Here is a 19,935-nt window from a genome sequence, read left to right on the forward strand (position 1 = left end):
AACTCTTCAAGTTTAACCCCCATCCCCAGTTGCTGCCTCTAAACTGCTCTTACAAAAGAATTTTGGAAGCGACACAAATTTCAGACTGATGAAAAATAATAATCTAATTCTTTTTTTTTTTAAGTGAACACTTTTTTTGAAGAAATAAGTATGTTCCCTTTCCCTCCTGCCTTCATACTGGACCTCTAGATAGCGCCCGCCCCAAGTCCTGAGTGGATAACTAACTAGGTCAAAGGCAGAAGAAAGGAGTGGATGCACATCGAGACCTAAGGGAGGTTCTGGAATGAGATTGTATCGTCGATCCCTATGTGTTTGCCGCTGGCATCTTATATGAAAACTGAACCCGGCCTTGTAGGTAAAAATTAAGCAAGAAGTGAGCAAGAAAAAATTACATAATATCTTAGGTATGGTTAAGGGAAGTGTCTTACGCCTAGGCACCTGTCCCCCAGCACCAGAAACCCACACACCTGGAAGAAATGTAAAATCTGACCTGGATTTCCTGTTCCCAAGGCCCCGCCCTTCAGAGTTGCGCAGACTCAGTCGCTGCCTCTCTAAATCTTCCTACTCCCTGCTCCTGCAGCTGTCAAAATCCGGACTCCAGACTTCCTTAGGGCCCGGGACACAGATCCACGCATGCTCAGCATCAACCCCGGGCGAACACAAGCACGTGTTTCCAGCCGCGGCGCCTGCGCCGTAGCAACCCCAGTCGTGCCCTTAGGACGCTTCTTGTGCTTTGACTCCGGCGGTCTTTGCTAGCCCATTTGTGGTCGGTGTCCTGCGCATACGCCTTGCGAGTGACGGCGCCATGGGTCTGACTTCCCATTCCAGCGTACGAGGTGAAGTGGGGCCCGGGAGCGGGTGAGGCTGGCGGCCTGCGCACCGGTTGCAGCGCCCGCAGCCCTTGTGGTTTGTTATCGCTGTCCTGCACGCCTGCAAGTCCTGTAACCTTGAGATGCAGAAGGACGTGCGCTCCGCCCGGCTGCGGGCTCTGAACTGGACTGGGAAAAGGAGCGAGATCGGTGTGGATGGATGGTCACTAGGCATTAAGTAGCGCGGGGCCAAGCAGTAATCTACGCAGCTCTGATATGTGTTTCCCTCAACTAGTCGAACCCTAACACATAATGATCTCGCTGCTATCTTTTCTTGTTTACCCCTAAACGCCTTTGTGTCCTTCAGTCTCTGGGCCTGGAAAAAGGAAAGATGAGGGGAAAAACAAACATGTTCTCCTTCTCAAGTTGAAATCAACATGGAGCCAGAAAGTCAATTTCCTACAATCCTGAAGCCATGCATGACTAATCACATCTTAGTTTTGCAGATCTTTTTTAAGGTGAAGAAATCCAATCCGAGGTCTTCTGTTTTCCCAGTTTTTTATTATGCCCCGTGCATCTGGCGTTCGGTGGCCTTAGTCCAAGAGAGAGGATTAAAAACCAAGTTCCTTAATCCTTCCTTCAGCTTTCACAGTCGTCCTTCCCTGTACTAGTACCTAGTGTTTGGAAAATACTTTGCAGAAAGTCCAATTAAAGTTAAAAGAATTATTTATAAAATTTGCCTAGTGCGAAGTTCACTTTATAACAATGTTAGTGATAGTGTATTTGTTAATATAACACCCTCTACATGCTACATGTATTTGTGATCTCTCTGTCCACGTATAAAACGCAAGATTTGGTTACCTGTAAATGTAGTTGAATAAAGGTAGAGAGTTTGTCCATAAGTTAACTAAGATTGGTGCGATTGATTCATTAAGTAAATTCTGAGCATTTGTAGTTCCAGATTCTGTAATAAGCCCCTACTAACTCGAACCCTAATTTTGTATTAAAGAGAGATACCCCATAAATTGGAGAGTTCCACTTCTGTTGACAAAATCTACTTGGCAGGTAGGGGGGAAAAAAAGTGACATTTCTAAGTTAGTAATAATAAAAATGTGATTATTTGCAAAAATTATTTGAAAGGATAGTGGTCTTGAGGTTCCTTTAAATAGAGGCACCTTGTATATTTAAAATAGGGAGTGATATTTGTGGTTTTGGTTTTTATAAAAACTTTTCTCAGGAATAAGACTGTTAGGTAAAATAAAATGCTCATGTGACTTATGCTGCCAGTATTTTTGTAGAAAGACTGTGCACATGGGCCAAAAGTTTCCAAAATGTTTTTGTTTAAAATATGGGATTATTTTGTGTAAATAGGTACTGAAATCTATTTACTCTTTTCAGGGGCTGGTTTGTTGTGATATTAGGGATTGAATCCAGGGCCTTATGGATGGCAGGCAAGTGATCTACCACTGAACTACATCCCAAGCCCTTTAGCCGTTTTTATTTTGAGATAGGGTCTCTCCAAGTTGTCCAGGCTGGCATCAAACTTTTCATCTTCCTGTCCCAACCTCTTGAGTAGCCATGCCTGCTACCAAACTCACTTTAGGTAGCATATTGTGGAATCCCTAGGATTTCTTATCAATATCTGCAGACTCATTTTTCATGCAAGCAAGACAACTATTTTGTTTTTTAATTCTTACCATAAGGGAATTCAGAGGTGACTTTCCCGTTAGTTTGTCATTGACTAAGGGATACAGAATCATTTGGTAAAGCATATTCTTAGCTTAAACTTGAGGTATGAAACTTCCTTATGTGGAGTAACTACTTTTTATTTCAACGATAAGCATAAGGTTGTGGGAACCATAGAGAGGCCCAGAGGCTTTATAAATCTTTCGCCAGCACTTTCTTCTTCCTCAAATACAGTGGTAGGCAAAGTAGAAACAGAAAATGTCTTGGGAATCTACCTCTTAACATTTGAATCATATAAAAGTTTGGTTCTTACAGGAATTTGGTTGGAAGAATAAAACATCCCCACCCCCCATTAAAGTTTGCTTCTACTCTTTTTTTTTTTTTTTTTTGAGGTGCTGAGAATCCAGAATCTCAAGCATACCAGCCCTCTTTTGTTTTAAAACAAACCTGTTAACTTCTATGGGTTTGAAGATCAATTTAGATCTTTTAATTTAGGGGAAGATGATCATACCTATTCTCAATTAAATGAATTCATAATTTTAAAGGGTTTAGAATATATATAGTATGTGACAAGTTATATGTTGAATAAAAAGTAAAAATCTTTGTATATACATGCTGAGTTTCTTATATTCAGGAAAAAAAGAAAAGTTATGCGTGGATTATAAATAAGAATAAATGGGGTTCAAGCCAGGACGGGAGGTAGGCAATGAGAAGAAGTGATTGCAATTGAAATCTTGTCTGGTGATGGCTCTTGATAGCAATTTGGTTGATTTTTAACACTAAGTGGCCTTCCCTGTTTGCTTCCCTAATCTCTTAGGATTCTTCTGGATGCCTGGTAGATGCACCTTTCAGAACCAACCCTGCTCCTTAATATCTCCGGAATACATTGAATCCACTCTCATCCTTAACCCCTTCACTTCTGGTGACAAGAAAAATATAATTCTTGAGGCCATTCTGTTCCCATGTCCTCCAGATGCCATTTTCTCTTGTTTGCCTTAACTCTCGCCTCACTGTTACTTGTCACTTTTAAATCTTTAGCCCCTCATAATGAATTTCTTCTCTTCAGCCCAAAGTCACTCATAATTTACCTTCATCTTTAGAAAGAAAAAAACAAAAACAAAAAAACAACTGAACCAAGTATTTTAAAAGGGCGTCTTTAACTGACCTTTCATTTAAACCACTTATACTCACACATGGCTTTACCCCCTCGTTACAAAATAGGAATTTATCTATATTCCTTGCACTTCATCATCTATCCCAAACCCTAATCAATAGAATGCATATAAGCCAAACTTCATGTAAATCTTTTTTCTTTGACTTTTGTATACTTAGATTTTTATTGAAACTGATTCATACATTTCCCACTTCATTTAACTTCATGATATTGATTCAGTAAATTCATTGATTCATTGAAAGTAATCCTTTAAGGGATTCTTTTTTTCTGAGAAGGAATGTGTAAATCATATTGAGGATAAAGCAGTAGCTCCTATAGGTTATAAACAAATAAATAATGAGGGTTGGGGGTGGGATTTGGGGCTAGGTAAGACAAGATTGGTCTTGAATTGATAATTGTTGAGACTTGACAATAAATGGATTTTTTTTTTTTTCTTGCATGGTCTCTGTGTCTGAAATATTCCATACTAAAGGGTTTTTTGTTTGTTGGGTTTTTAAGTTTTTTATCTCAGGAAGTAAATTCCACACTTTACTACAATAGGTTAAGGGACAGGCAAAGATAAGTCATTCAGGTGTAAGGGTAAGTCATTTGGCAGAGGAGTCATAAAACTGTTAAGGTGCACAGATGGAATTGCAAATTCAGATTAGTCCTTTTTTTTTTTTTTTTTTTAACTCACATTGAACACCACCTGTATACCAAGCCTTGAGAATAAAACATTACCAGGCACAGCCTCCAGTTCGTGCAAAATCTCAGGAAGGAATGGGTTTCAACACAGCTCCCTTCCCCCTCTCCTGATAGAAAAGGAATGTTCTGATTCTGTGGCAGTTGACAGTGGGTAGAAAAAGGCAGTTTGAAACAGAAAAGGGACTGAAGGAAAAGAAGAAGGGTAAGATTTCCAAGTTAAAGCAAAATAATCCTTATGATAAGAAAACCTGAGGAATAGGTTATAAGTAAGGATGCGGGATTTGGGACCAAGTCTATCATTTTCAACATCTCTGAATAATTTTAAGAGAGAAATCCAGGGAAAAGTAAGAAAGGGGGAGTTAAGCAATGTTTATGTTCTTTAATGTAAGATAGTTTATTAAACAGGATTGGGTAGAGTGAGGTTCAGTCTAACTACAGGAATAACTGCACCTTGAGAAATGGCTATAAAAAAGCAAAATGAAGATAGGCCAGAAGAAGGGGAAAAAAAATGCTGAAGATTTTAGGAGACCCAGTTCTGACCTGGAGTCTGAAAGATGCCAAATGAAAGAATATTTTAAGTATTAAGTCTTAGTAGAGTCCCTTTTTGTCTCTGAAGTTATTTTCCCCCCACTTATAATAAGAATTGAACCCAAGGACATTCTACCACAGAACTACTTCCCCAACCCTTTTTATTTCTTATTTTAAGGCAGAGTCTCCCTAAATTGCCCAGGCTGACTGAACTTTGAATCATCCTGCCTCCACCTCTGGAGTTGCTGGGATTATAGAAAGCAGGACTATTCTTAATAGGGATGTACCTATCAGGTACTTAATGTCACTTGGGTTATGTTTGTTCACTCAAGTTTTCAGTTTTTTTTTTTCTCCCCTAATTGTTGACTTTTAAATCTACCTTCATTTTTGTCTGACTTCCTTTTCCTTCTTTTCCCTAGTCAGTGATAGCCACAGCTTTTTGCCAGAAAAGACTGACTGATTTGGGCCACAGCAGTGAAATGATAAAATAGCAACTCTTCTGGGAACTCTTGCATTTGTCCCCAATAAGATTAGAGAGTTAAAATTTGGAAAGAGAAAAAATGGAAATTCTTAAGACATTATCTAGCTCCATGATTCTGAAATCCTCATTTGGAACAAACACAAAGCTGTTTTTCTAGCACACATATGGTACTGTGACATTTGCTTAGGGCCTAAGTGACCCCTGATGGGGTAGGGTCAGAGAGTACATGTTTTGATTCCCCATGGAGCAGACACTCAGTGCCCATTTATTTAAATGATACCTGTAGTATTGACTCTTTTCTCTGCCAGCTGTTCTATCACTTATTCTACCATCACAAAATCCAGAGGAGGTAATATTTTTAAGTCACTAAATGAATTCAGTTGGTAATATGAGAAAAGAATGTTCTAACAACTAGGGGAGATTCTTTTGACCTATGATGAGTTTGATATTGAAGTTCTTAGAGGATTTTTTAACATTAAACTAATAACTAGTCAATTGTAGTTCTTTGGAGCTCAGGACTTTTTGCAACATGTAGGCACCATTAAAACAGATATGTCAAAAAATACTTCCTAATTCACCTAAGAAGTAAAATGTAAGATTCACTTTTAATGGGTTGTGTTATTTTTGTCTCTTGGAATATTGACCTCTTTTAAAGTCTGTACTAAAGACAACATTCAGCAAATATTACTGAGCATATCCTATGCATAGCAATATTTTAGTCCATTTTACAATAGATACTTTAGCTATTCAGAGTGGCTTTCCATTAACTAAGTAGATTACTGTAGCTCCTAACAGAAAGAATGTTTTCTCAAGAAAGAGCCATAGTAAATAATGCATCAAAAAGGAAAATCACAAATCACGGTAGAAATCACAGCAAAGTTGCAGCCTTGCTTGGAAATACCACAGGATAATACCATGAAACAGCACTAAAATTCAAGAGAAATCTACAGAAAGTGTACTTTAAAACAACATGATGAGGCCAAAGGTTTAACACTGCCAAATGACTTTTTTCAGTCATGCAGCACCTGGGAAGGATAAAATGTTAGTTAATGTTTATTTTAGGGAGTTACAGCAATGGAAGAATGGAAGTGTTGTGAAAAGGAAAAATCTAAATTACTTTGGAAAAAAAGAGTACTGGGCTGGGGGTCTAGCTCAGTAGTAGGGCACTTGCCTAGCATACAAGAGGCTCAGGGTTTGATCCCCAGCATTCCCTTTAAAAAAAAAAAAAAAAAAATCTACTGAAGTTGAAAAGTCCATAGAACATGGAAATTAGAAAAATTTGTTACAGACAGAATTATTAAGTAAACTAAAAGACCAAGATAAAAAGGAATTAAGTATGACAATGATATAATTCCTTTCCAGTGTAAAGATTTAGCTACAACTACTCTTGAGGTACTATTAGGTATGGTGAATGATCATATTAATTAAATAGGAAATTTAACAGTAATGCAAATAAGCCATATGGTTACTAACTCCTTATGTGTTTTTATTTGGCCTTGGAATGTGTTTTTTGTACTTAATCTCCCTAGGGCTTTATTTGATAGTCTGGGAACTTATTTCAAACACTGTGAAGATGTGACTCAGGAAGTGCTGGGAAGCAGTCCAGTGTGTTTATCCTGACCCCTGTTCAACATCGTCCTGCACCCACTACATGCTGGGAATAGACAACTCTCATCTGAGGCTGAGACTAACCAGATTATGCAGAACTTTCTTCTCTCCACCACTGCCTGGAGCTGGGGTAGTCATTAAGCATTTGGGTTTCTAAGGATTCCTTGGAAATCTACGCAAAGAGAATAAGTAAATGGCCTGTTAGTCAAACAAGTTTATTATTATAATTAGAAAGGAGAATAATATCACTAAATTAAAATGGAGTTTGTAGGAAATTCAGGTAATCATCCACTTGTGGTTAATAGAAATTTGTATTTATTAAATGTCTATAACTAATTATATTAATCACATTTTATGTGAAATTCATATGTTCTGATTTTTATTTTAATGAGAAAGCACTTTGAAACTTTAAAACACAGACTTCTGAATGACTTTGAAACCTAGACTTTTGCAAGGTACATTCCTTTGAATGTTTAGCTTTAAGAGTGATTTTGTTTTTGTGTTTTTTTGTTTGTTTTGGTTTTGTTTTTTTCTTTGGATACTGACTCAGTTTGTAATTAAATGAAGTTTTGGTAAATTAAATCATTTAAAAATCACCAAAGGACTTTTTACTTAAATGATTTGAGTCATTTTGGTAACATAATCACCTCCTTTTTGTTTTGTTTTGTTTTGTTTTGTTTAAATCTAAAATTTTATTTTTCAGGTTTTTTGTTTTCTTTTAAGCCGTAGATACCTGCAGGCTCTTGTGATTTAAAAATCTATTTATGAACACTTTAAGAAAGATAAAGCCTTGTTTTTCCTTCTCTATCTTAAAGAAGGGAAAATAATCTTTGTTTCCCTCTTCTATCTTAATTTAGCTTTCATCACGCAATAGAAAATATTTAACTGCCTTAGACCTTTGTTGGAACTTTCCCCAGCCCTCACTATTACACCAGTATGTTCTGGTCACTTTGGTAACATTGAAAATCTTTGCTGCCCTCCTTAGTATTAAAAAACTGGATTTCCTAAACATTTGTGAATGATTTTTAGTGTGTATTTTGGTTTTGGTAATTATTCTTCTTTTCCTTCCCTGTTCTAGTTGAATGGATTGCAGCAGTCACCATTGCTGCTGGGACAGCGGCTGTTGGTTACCTAGCTTACAAAAGATTCTGTATTAAAGATCATAGCAATAAAGCAATGGTAAACCTTCACATCCAGAAAGACAACCCCAAGATAGTACATGCTTTTGACATGGAGGATCTGGGAGATAAAGCTGTATTCTGCCGTTGCTGGAGGTCCAAAAAGGTAAGGAAAATAAGTCATACAATGCTGTTATTAATGTAACATTTCTTTTTAATCTAGTCTATCAAACTTGTATTACCAGAGATATTGACACCTGTTTTTCTTTTTTAATGCATCCTATTCTTCTATTTTCCATATTTTTACTGCTAACAAATGTAACTTCCATGAAGTAAAATTATACCATTCCTTCAATTGAGTTCAGGTGAATTTAACCATATTCTTGGCCAAATAAGAGAAAAAAGTGTCTTTAATTTATTCTTAGGATTTCCTCCCCAAGTAGATCTTAGTTTCCTCTATCCCAGGAAATGGGAGTGTATAATTTGTGTACAACAAGAAACAAAAGAGGTACTTTTTTTTTTTTTTTTTTTTTAAAGCATAAAAGCTCTGAATACTAGAATAAGTTTTAGAAATTTCAAAAGAAACTTTTGAAAATACCCTATCTTATCTTATTGGCATCCTAAGCCTTCTATCAGCTCTTAACTCCTTTAGTTAAAGATGTAACAATATAGGATTCTTTAAAATCTTATTATCTTTTATTAGCTTTGTATTTCAGATTGCTTGTGGAAGTATCACCTACGATACCTTTTCAGTTTTAGATGTGGCAGCTAGTGTTCCAGACAGTAGAATCCTCTCCTGGGTTCATCTTTTTTGAATCAGAATTTCTAGTGTACTGTGAGAAATACAGTGAAAACACAATATGTGCTACCACCATTAGCATTCAAATAAAACTTTTTTCATGAAAAATGGTACTAAAAGGTTCAAAAAATTAACAATAAAACCGATGTATCTGGTCTGGGGGTGTAGCTCAATATTAGAGTATTTGCCTAACATGCACAAAGCCATGGGTTTAACCACCAGCTCTGCCAAAAAAAAAAAGTATTTATTTCTGAAAATACATCATGTTGGTGAGCCCTTCCCACAGTGAAGAACCCTATTAATGAATCCTATATCAAAAATGTGGAAGAAACTGTTTGCTAGGTTCTAGAAATTATATTTCACTAATCCATTTCTCCCAAACTGATCTGTGTACCGTGCAGTGATACAGAGTCAGATTATGTTGTTGTGTTCAGAAATTGCTTTGAGTATATGAAATATGAACCCAAAATTAATAGACCCACTAAAACAAATTATACCTTAAAAAGAACACTCTACATTTAGAATGGGGTTCCTAGTAAGTACTTGTGGGGTTGCTAGAAAATGATCATTTAATAATATTTCATAGTCAAAACTTGGTTTGTCTTTTAAACAAACCTTGGCTATAATAGGTGCCATTCTCTTTTTGCTCATTAAACTATGGAAAGTAATGCAACTAGATATTGTAGAATTTCTGTTGGGGTTGCAATAGTTCTTTAGTTAATGATCTTAAATATAAGTTCACTTATCTCTTACTATATATACATGCATGAGAAAAGTAAAACAGTAGTTTTCTTGAAAGTGTATAATAAATGCAGTACAAGTGTTCTAATAAGAAAATAGGAAGTGCTTACACCATGGACTAAAATTTTCTGGGAAAGCATAGTAATGTATGATTGGGAGTTCATATACCCCTGAAAAGATAGGTGGTATATGAATAAGCTGCAAGTATTAGGGACTCTTTTTCAAAATCTGCAAGAAAAGTCTCATATGAGGAAGGGTATATTGGGTGAAAACCCTAGTCTGGTTGTTGCACAAGCTCCTCCTTCCCCCAGGGAATAAATCTAAATTAAGGAGAGTCCTGAGTGACAGTGTGAGGAATTTGTCCTTCTGAGCTTGCAAGGGTGGTAGGGCCCATGGTTCTCGGTAGGGATTTCAGACATAAAGTTACAATACTTACACCAGGATGCTACCTGTATAAATGAGAATAAAATAAACAGATAATGAAACATTTTGAGGGAAGTACCAGCCACATTTAGTGACTGTGTGTAGATGATTGGGAGAGCAAAACTAAAGGAACCAAGATGAGGGATTAGAAAGATTATGCCATTAACAAAAATAAGGAATTCAGATAAAAACCCAGTTTTCCAGAACAGCAATAACAAGTTCAATTTCAGAGTGGATTTGAGGACACTTAAATGGAAATATACAGCAGATGATCCAAAATGTGGGAGTGAAACTGAGACATCAGGGTTAGAGATAGAGATCAGCAAAACTGATGAGTCAAGTGTAAGAATGTAACTGATCCTTGATACTGATAAAAATCAAAAGCTAAGTATGAAATCTTGGAGAATTTTTTGCATTTTGGAAAGAGGAACAAAAGTCAATTGAGGAGGTGAAACAGGCCAGAGAGGTTACAATAAATCTAAAAATATTGTAGCTTCAAAGTAAAAATGGGAAAGTTCCCAAAGATTATTAGGGAACATCAGCCTATGTAAAGACAATCAGGTAAATAAACTATTGTAGTACAACAGTTGGATTAAGTAAGTAGGCATTTGACCTTTTGGTGTCATTTTAGCAGAATGATTAAACACTGTCCAAGTAGGTTAAAATTGAGTTACTAATAAGGAAATGCTAGAAGTCTATACAAATTTGTCTATTTGTATTTACAGTAAATACAAATAATAAAGGAAAGAAAAATAAGGTAACTACTTGAGGTAATACTAATAAAGCATCGCTTTAAGATGATGAGAGTTTTCCTTTGGGTTTTCCCAGAGGCAAAAGGGTCCATTAAAGTAAATATGGATTTTCTTAAACTAAGATCTCGATTATGTCAGGAAGGATCACAAATGGACACAAGCTACTGGTTTAAATGTTTATTAGACTTTATGATTCAACAAAACACTTCAGTATTATTCTTTCATTTTATTATTTAAAGTTCCCAGATGGTTAGAAGAGGGACTGCCATTTCCCATGAATAAACATCAAGAAAAAAAAATGCCAGATGTCTTTTTGCACGGGGAGATAGGGAGTCTTTGGGGGCATTTAGTAATCCTCTTTGCATCTAGGATTTGCCAGTTATGAATTTTCACTGAATCTTGGGTACTTGTTATTCCTGCATGACTCAATTAAGGATTCACTTTGAATATCATTCAAGTTAGTGAATGTTCTTATTCTTCAGACACCTTGGGAAATGCCCCATATTCCTGAGGTTCCTAAGGTTATCACATAGCAGCCAAGTGACACATTTACTTGCCAACTCACAGAAGACTTAAAATTAACACCTATGTTGAAATGGTTGTATTGAATTTATATTCATTTATCCCTCATTCAAACCAGTTGTATTTATAACAAAATCTAAGCTCCTTTTTACCAATCAAAAAAAAAATCATGAGACACAAACTTTGTTCACTTCTAATATATTCTTTAGATGCAATCCCCCATACCTAATTGAATCAGATTACTTAATGTACAGAAATTACACTTTTTAACATACCCCATACCTCCTCTGGACCTTCCAGATTTGATATGCTCTCTGCTGTTTCAGAAACTGGCCTATATCATAATATAGGGCTATCCATATTTTAAGTAAAAGTGAAATGAGCCAGTAGAGAAGAGATTAAAGTAACTTCAGGGGAAGGTACTACTTGAGTTAGTAGTGTCTTGAAAGAGGGTAGAAGAAGAGATAGTCTCACTTTCAAAAAGAAAAGTGAAAGAAGTTTAATGTAAGAGGGAAGAGTGTGTACCATAGTCTTGCTAGATTTCTGTCATCCCCCCATGCCCCTGCATCAAGTATGTAGAATTATTTTGTCATTTATAACTTTGGGAGTTTGAATTCTTATTTTTGTTGGTAGTGGTGTTGGTGGTGACAGTACACTTGTTTCTGTTTTGGTGGATGTGTATGTGTGTGAATGAGAGAGAAAGCTTCCTTCCTATTAATGGTTTAGTAGTGGGTTGTACTGAGTTGATTTCTTCATAGAAGCAATACTCCCAATGTTAGATTCCTTGAAAATCCAATTTTGGATTTATGGTCTTGTAAAATCTTAATTTCTCTATGTATTTTTATGTTATGTCCACTATCTTGTGTTTTATTAAACTAAGGACATAAAACAAGTAAAAATGTCATATTGTTCTCTAAGGTAGTCTCAAAGATCTCATTACTTTAACTTTCTTTCTCAACCAAAGCAATCATATTTCTCAGCTCAGATAATGGTAATGAGCCAAAATGACCCCAAGTAACTTCCTGGGAGCGTAGCATCAAAACTCCCATTAAAAGTACAAAGTTTAACACACATCTGTAATCCCAGTGTCTCAGGAGAATGAGAGTTCCAAGCCAGCTTTAGCAACGGTGAGGTGCTAAGCAACTCAGTGAGACCCTGTCTCTAAATAAAATACAAAAAGTAGGACTGGGGATTTGGCTCAGTGGTTGAGTGCCCCTGAGTTCAATCCCTGGTATCCAAAAAAAAGGTATGAAATTTAGGGCTGGGGTATAGCTTATGGTAGAGTTCTTACCTAGCATGTTCAAGGTCCTGGATTGAGTCCCCAGCATCACAAAAAAAAAAAAAAAAAAAAAAAAAAAAAAATTGGAGAAGGAAGATAATATGTTAATTTCTTTTTTTAACTGTTTCAGATAGAAGAGATGACTCAGGGATGAGCATGTACTTCTATTTTGAATCTTCTTAAATGTAGGCACATGAGGTATAGGGGTCATTCAAAAAATAAATCTCGTTGTCTTGTGTTTTTTATAAAGACCCTGAGAGTATTGCTATTTTTCCTAGGGGAAGAGCAAGGATCTCTGATGTTTTTCTCCTTACTCTTTTATTCTAACCTCTTCTTATACTCTTCCCCAGTTATAAAGATTTATAGTTTTCATATTGGGTTATTAGTAGAATATTTTCTGTACATCCAGGAAATTCAGCCAATTTGATTAACAAACTTTCTCCAGGATTTGATAATAAAGAAATGCTGGCATCTTACAACAAATTTGATAGTAAGTCAACTGAATTAAATATATCCTTTGGGTTTTTTGTTTCAGTTCTTCACTTGACAGTTTAACATAATTCAGAATTTTAAATTTCAGAAATTTAAATTTTGAACAAATTTTAGAATTTGTTTTTATTACATTATTATTTAATACAAAAACTTTTATGAAAGTATGTTTGAAAGCATTTATTCATCACATTTTCTTTCTCTTGCATTGAAAAGTCAAGAAAGGCACTTCCTGAAAAACATAATTATTGTTATATAATTTGCCATTTGAATATAATGCCAAGTAACATTCATTCACTTATTGAAAAATCTGAATTAATTCAATAAATATATTTCATTACCATATGTGTTGTATTAAGAAATTAATTATCATGAAATTATCCATTTTCTTTTTTTTTTCTTTTTCTTTTTTTTTTTTTGTATGGCAAAGTCTTTACTTTTAAGTGATTATCAGTACACCAAATAATAACATGTAACAAGTTCTTGAGCCCTATCATCTGGCAATTTTGATAAAAATAAACTAACAACAGCCCAAACAAGTACGTTAGTATTCATTATTCTAACCCTTAGTCAGAATGGACCTCTTAAAGGCTGGCTGCGGCTTCAGACAAGTTACAAATAACTATTTCCTACTTTTTCAAAGATAAAGTCCCTGACCAAGAAAGTATAAGGGAAAAAAATATTTAATCCCTTTCTTTCTTCAAATAATTTTTTTTCCTACTAGATCTAAGGAAGAAAAAGTCTGTATTAATACATCCACTGCTTGAGCTAGAAAGCATAGGAAAACACATACTCATTAAATTTCTAAGAAGGATGAGGTAAAAAGATGAAATCTTTGGATAAGGACTAAGGTTAAACAAAGAAGCTAGATTTGCTACTCTCCAAAAGGGACCTACTGTATCACAGAGAAATAGAAAGTACCAATTTTAGCCCTCTATTAAAAAAAAAAAAAGTTTGTCTTTTGATTAACTTAAAATGAGAAAGCTGCACTAAATGAATACAGTCACATGAAGGTTTGGGGCATGATTCTGATTTAGTGCAATAAATTTTGAAGTTAAGTGATAAAAAAGGTACCATTAAAAGGTATCTGTATAGGAGAGTCCTTGCCTAGCATACATGAGGCCCTGGGTTCCATCCCCAACACTGGAAAAAAAAAAAAAAAAAAGTTGCTGAACAAAATTATTTTTAATACCTAGTTTACATTTCTTTTGATACTAAGGATTGAACCCAGAGGCACTATAAAACTGAGCTACATCCCAGCCCTTTTTTGCTTTATATTTTGAGTCAGGTTCTTGCTACCTTTGCCCAGTCTGGCCTCAAACTTGTGATCCACGTCTCACCTTCCCAAGTACCTGGGATTACAGGCCAGGCCCTAGTTTACATTTTAAAGATATAAAAGCCTCATATGCTTTAAACCTATTAAAGTTTATTAACAAGTAACCAGGATTTATTACTCCTTTTTTTTTTTTTTTTTTTTTTTTTAAACTGGTGGGTTTGAACCAGCTCAGTTAAAGGGATACTTTAACTGAGCTGCATCCCCAGTTCTTTTTATTTTGAAACAAGGTGTCTTCCTAAATTGCCAAGGCTGGCCTTAAACTTCTAATTTTCCTGCCTCAGCCTCCTGAGCTGCTGAGATTACAGGCATGTGCCACTGCGCCCAACCCCGTTTGCTACTTTTTAAAGAAATGTTTATTTTTTGTTTGTTTGCTCTTAAGAATATAAAGAAACAGCCCAATTTCAGTTTTTAGGCAGAATAGATTATTAGAAAAATGTATATTCTGACTTTAGATGTTGACTTTCTTAATATTTTATAAGATTTTCTTTTGGGCTGGTGGTGTAGCTCTGTGGTAGGGCACTTGCCTAGCAAGCATAAAGCCCTGCATTTGCTCCCTAACACCTCAGAAACAAAAAGATTTCTTTGTATATTTTTCTGCAGATTACTCTGCTGTTCTTGATTTTTCTTTGTGGAGGAAGAAATATGAGAAAATAAGTTAGTTTTAATTGTGCCATTTCAGTAAGTTATTTGAGGCTTTTTATTTAGAAATGTTTCATTTCAAATATATTTTATACTCTGGTAGATAACACTATACTAAAATGCTTTGTGCTATTTATAAAAACTGAAGTCTTCTACAATGTAAACTTTTATTCTTACTATAAAATTATCTGTTTGTTTATCAAACAAATGTCACTTTGAAATGCTGAACTCTGGTGTGGGATACATTTTAGTTTGATTTTTATAGCCTCTTTTCTCATCTATGCCAAGAAAAAAACTGAAATCTTAAGTTCATGTTTTTGTTACAAGGACTTATTTTTAATATGAACATATGCCACATCCTAGTGACCTAAAAAAAGAAATATGTAAGCTTTTGATACATTGCATTTGCACTGCCATCTACCCCAAGATATACTTTATATCTGGAAATATAAAATATGCTCAAAGCTTGAATTTTCTATAATTTTAATGTGTTACCTCTTATAATTATGTACCAATAGTAAAATTAAAATGGGATTTCTAGAACATCAGTCAAATATTATTTTAACCTTAGAATACAGGCTTTGGGGTATCGTAGTTTGAGATTATGTGCCTTCATGGTCAAGTTTCAGGTGTCAGAAATTATACTTTCTTCATTTGAGTAATGAAGTGATTGTTACTTGAAGGGCAAGGTGTTGTTACTTTACTCTTCTGAATAGACTTCTTCAATAACAGTGTACCTTGTATTAAATCATGAAGTTCACAGATTCTAGAGTGTAGTTATGTTCAAAACATCAAGAGTAAATACTAGCTCATGCTTTGATGTTAAATAGAAATAAAATGTACAAATATAGAAGGAAATAAAAAATTTACTGATAATTGGACTCCCTAAGTATAAAATCCTGAGGAGCCATCAAAAATGTTATTGAATTCTCATTTTTATCATTTAACAATAGAAAGGATATACTTGCAAAAAACAAATGATACCCAGCAAGAGTATTCAGATAGGAAAATGTACCTAACCAGAAATATATTTGGAAATGATATAAAGAAATATAAAATAACAACAGAAATAATCTTAGGAGAATGTGCATGAGAACTGAACATGAATACTACAAGAGAAATAAGGCAAAAAAAATTCTCAAGCTTATCTGGAAGAATAAATAAAACATAATAAAGTTAGCAAAGAAGAATGATGAGGGGAAACTTGCCCTATCAAATACTGGAACTTTTTAAACACAGTTATCCCTGAACAGTGTGATAACAAAGAACCTATAAGTAGGCACTTTTATATGATTTTATTTTGATAAAATTATGAATAATGGTATAACAATTTGAAAAGTGATATTGCCTCTAGTAATATTGAAGCAACAGGATCTTAAACAGCATTTTGCAAAATATGCTCTACATAAATCTATGTTGATGGATATTAAAGTTAAAAATGTCCTAGTGCAAGCAGTTTAGAAATTTCGAGATTAGTAAGTTTTTTACGGAATGACTTCTTCAGAATAAAAAAACAAAATGCTGTGACTGGAGGGCTATATGTTTTTTAAGCAGAAGGAAACTAAATCAGAATAACTTAGAGGATTCAGCTTCTTTGGAACATTCTGGGAAACGCTGTTAAAAATTCTTGCTTGAAGTCAGTAAATGCCTGGCTCTATTAATATTGATCATTTTGTACTACATTTTATAAAAAGACAGCATCTGGGATACTGTCACGTAAAAATACACTTGCTATTTTAAAATAATATCAGGACCTTATTACAAATATCACATCTCTAATCTCTTTCCCCTTCCATGCCTGTAAGTGCTTCCTCTATTAATTATAACTTGTCAAAAATACATGCCTAGTGATTAAGACACAACAAAAATATATAACTTCAATTATTAAAAAAATTTTTAGTTTTGTCCCTTTCCTCCCCACTAGACTCCAAAATGTCAGTCATTGGAAGGCACAAATGAACTGTGTGCACGTCTGAGCCATCTCTAAAGCAGAGGTGTGCCCTCCGGAGAGCTCTCAGTATTACCAATCTGAGACTGCTCCGTTGCCCTGGCAGACGTCCTGCTCAAAGAGAATTCTGTGACACCGCGGGATTTATTGGCTCCAACAGCCCTAGGCTGCAGTGCCCCAACTAGCCTTGAGGTGCCAGCTACCTGGAGGAGAAAGAATTATTGAGCAAGTGATAAGTCTCCACTCAGGCCAACTTCCTCACAGCTTTTTGCTTCTTGTTTACCTTGAAGAACCCTTCCTCACAACAAATTCCTTTGGTGTGTTTCACTATAAATAAAGCATTTGTGGGCTTTTTCCCTTTGTTAGGATCAGACCCATAGGGTCTTTTCCACCCATGGAGCCCCTGCTTTCAGTATATTTCTTGTCCTTTGTGTTTATTTCACAATTCTACTTTTCCAGCCTTTTATTTCCAGCCAGCCCACACCTGGGGGGGTTTACTTATTCCCCACCTACACAGGTCATGGCAGACAGTCAGTCATAACTAAAACGTGAAAGAATAGAAACTGGCAATTTATTTATATTCATCACATCTGTAGAAGTCTCTATGAACAATGGTAAAAAGGGAAATGGTGGCATAGTTGAATGAAAATGAAGAGATTAAGGAAATGAAAAAAAAACAAAAACTTGGGAAGAGATTGTTGCAAAGATGAGTAATAGAGATAATGTACAAATTAATTTTAAATAAACAAACTTAAAATCTTACTAATAGTGCTAGGGTTATAGCTCACTGGTTGCCTAGCTTGCAGAGGATCTGAGTTTGAACACCAAGGGAAAAGAAAAAAATCAACCCTTACAAATAGGCAATGGACGTAGTAGTTCACTGGAAACATAACTAGTACGTAGACTGAAATAGCTTTGCCATGTCCATAATCAAATATCAGTGAAATTCAAAATGATGTATATTATCCAAAAGTGATTTCTTCCTCCTACTCAATACGTGTACTTTGCACGTGCTCTTTAGGAAAGCCTATTTAAAGTTACCAAGAAAAATCTCTTAAGGTCTGATGGGTGTGAATTAAACATCACTCCAGTTCTGCCAAGTACTATACTGTTTGGGGATTAGCTGTTTCACATTCTCTTTTTCTCTTCTAGTTCCCATTCTGTGATGGTTCTCACACAAAACATAACGAAGAGACTGGAGACAACGTGGGACCTCTGATTGTCAAGAAAAAAGAAACTTAAATGGACAGTTTTGATGCTACAGACCAACTTGTCATGATGTTACCTGATTGTTTAATTAGAATGACTACCACTTCTGTCTAATTCACCTCCCCTGGGTTCTAGATGTGGTATATTACAATCTTCAGCTTTCACATTCATGGCATTTGCCTTACTTGTTGAAACATTGTGGTGCACATTTGTTTAAACAAAAAAGGAAAACCAACCTTATGGCCTGTGGGTTATTTTGGTCTTGTAAGGATCCGTTTCTTTAAATTTAAAATAATGGTATTAGACTATAGTTGTGTCTTGGAGTTAATGTATTAAATTATTCTCAAAATCATGTATACGCAGATTGTACTTGTGAGTTTCAAAGAAATTTTATCGCCTTTTCATATTGCTTAGTTAACCTAGAAGGTAAGCAGGTTGTGATTAAGCTACATTAATTTCTCAGAATAGTCTAAGAAAAACCTGTTATAACCTTGGTTTTCTTCTTGACAGTGATAATAACTCTAAAAAAATAGCTTCTGTGTTTTCAATCAAAATGAACTATGGATGTCACTCTACTTAATTATAAGTTGATCAGGTCAGTAATAAAGGGGCAACAACTTCCTTTATGTTTATCTTCATGGATATTTAATTGATCCATTAACAGGAATTTAGATTACAGTGAGAATAGATTTAAAGTAGTCATGAAGAATGTTTTAAAATCTAATGCTTCAGAATTCTAGTCAAGGAGTGGCAAGCACTGGAACTGAGGACATGGAAGAGATCGAAGCACATATGTCAAGTCTCATGATCACAGAGCCACACATCCATGACAAAAAAGTAGTCACAAGGTTAGATCAAAGGCATGGGAAAATTTTGTATTCCTCACTGGATAATCAAACACATGGCTTATATTAGTAAAGATATTACTTTGGAGAAAAAAAATGAAATGCGACCACTTAAATTGTATGATCTTTTTTCTTCAATTAAAAAGGCAAAGTGTTTATGTTATATTCTTCAAAGACAGACCAGAGCTGGAGTTGTTTCTCAGTGGCAGAGCACTTGCCTGGCATATGTGAAGCACTGGGTTTGATCCTCAGCACCACATAAAAATAAATAAAGGTATTATAACCATCTACAACTAAAATATATATATTTAAAAAAAAGACTCAGACCAAAAGCATTGCATTCACTGCTGATTTAAAAATATGCTTCTAAAAACTGAAAATAATTAGAAGCAATGGAAGAAAGCAGGAATAGTTTTTTTGTATGTCTGTATTTTTTTCCCTTGGCACTGGGAATTAAACCCAGGAGCTCTATCCCCAGCCCCTTTTTGCCTTTATTTTGAGACAGGGTCTTGTTAAATTGCCCAGGCTACCTTCAAACATGAAGTCATCCTGCCTCAGCCTCCCAAGTTGGTGGGATTATAGGTACACACCACCTCCCTTGAATATATCAAAATCTAACCCACATGTGTATGGCTTAGATTTGGGGGTTTTATAGGTTAGAAGGGAAAATCATGGCAATACCTTATTTGGGGCAAATAATTTGAAGTTGGTAAAGCAAACATTTGTACACTTGAATCACAATTCAAATTCATGTACCCTTAGAAGTCACAAGAATCAATAAAACCAGACAGCAGCATTCCTAACGGATAGTTTGGGGTAAAGGGTGGTTTTTGTGGTGCTGGGGATAGAACCCAAGGCCTTGTGC

General features: G+C 35.3%; 1 protein-coding gene across 1 annotated transcript; it reads left to right on the top strand.

Moving 5' to 3' along the window:
* The first annotated feature begins 666 nt into the window (after positions 1 to 666).
* On the top strand, positions 667 to 18,581 carry Cisd1 (CDGSH iron sulfur domain 1). The gene is made up of 3 exons (XM_047552463.1): positions 667 to 836; positions 8,049 to 8,254; positions 18,169 to 18,581. Exons 1-3 carry the CDS (start codon positions 806 to 808, stop codon positions 18,256 to 18,258), a joined length of 327 nt encoding a protein of 108 aa, XP_047408419.1. The 5' UTR covers positions 667 to 805; the 3' UTR covers positions 18,259 to 18,581.
* Positions 18,582 to 19,935: the final 1,354 nt, after the last annotated feature.

Source organism: Sciurus carolinensis, chromosome 5 (assembly GCF_902686445.1).
Source record: "Sciurus carolinensis chromosome 5, mSciCar1.2, whole genome shotgun sequence".
NCBI classification, from domain to species: Eukaryota; Metazoa; Chordata; class Mammalia; order Rodentia; family Sciuridae; genus Sciurus; species Sciurus carolinensis.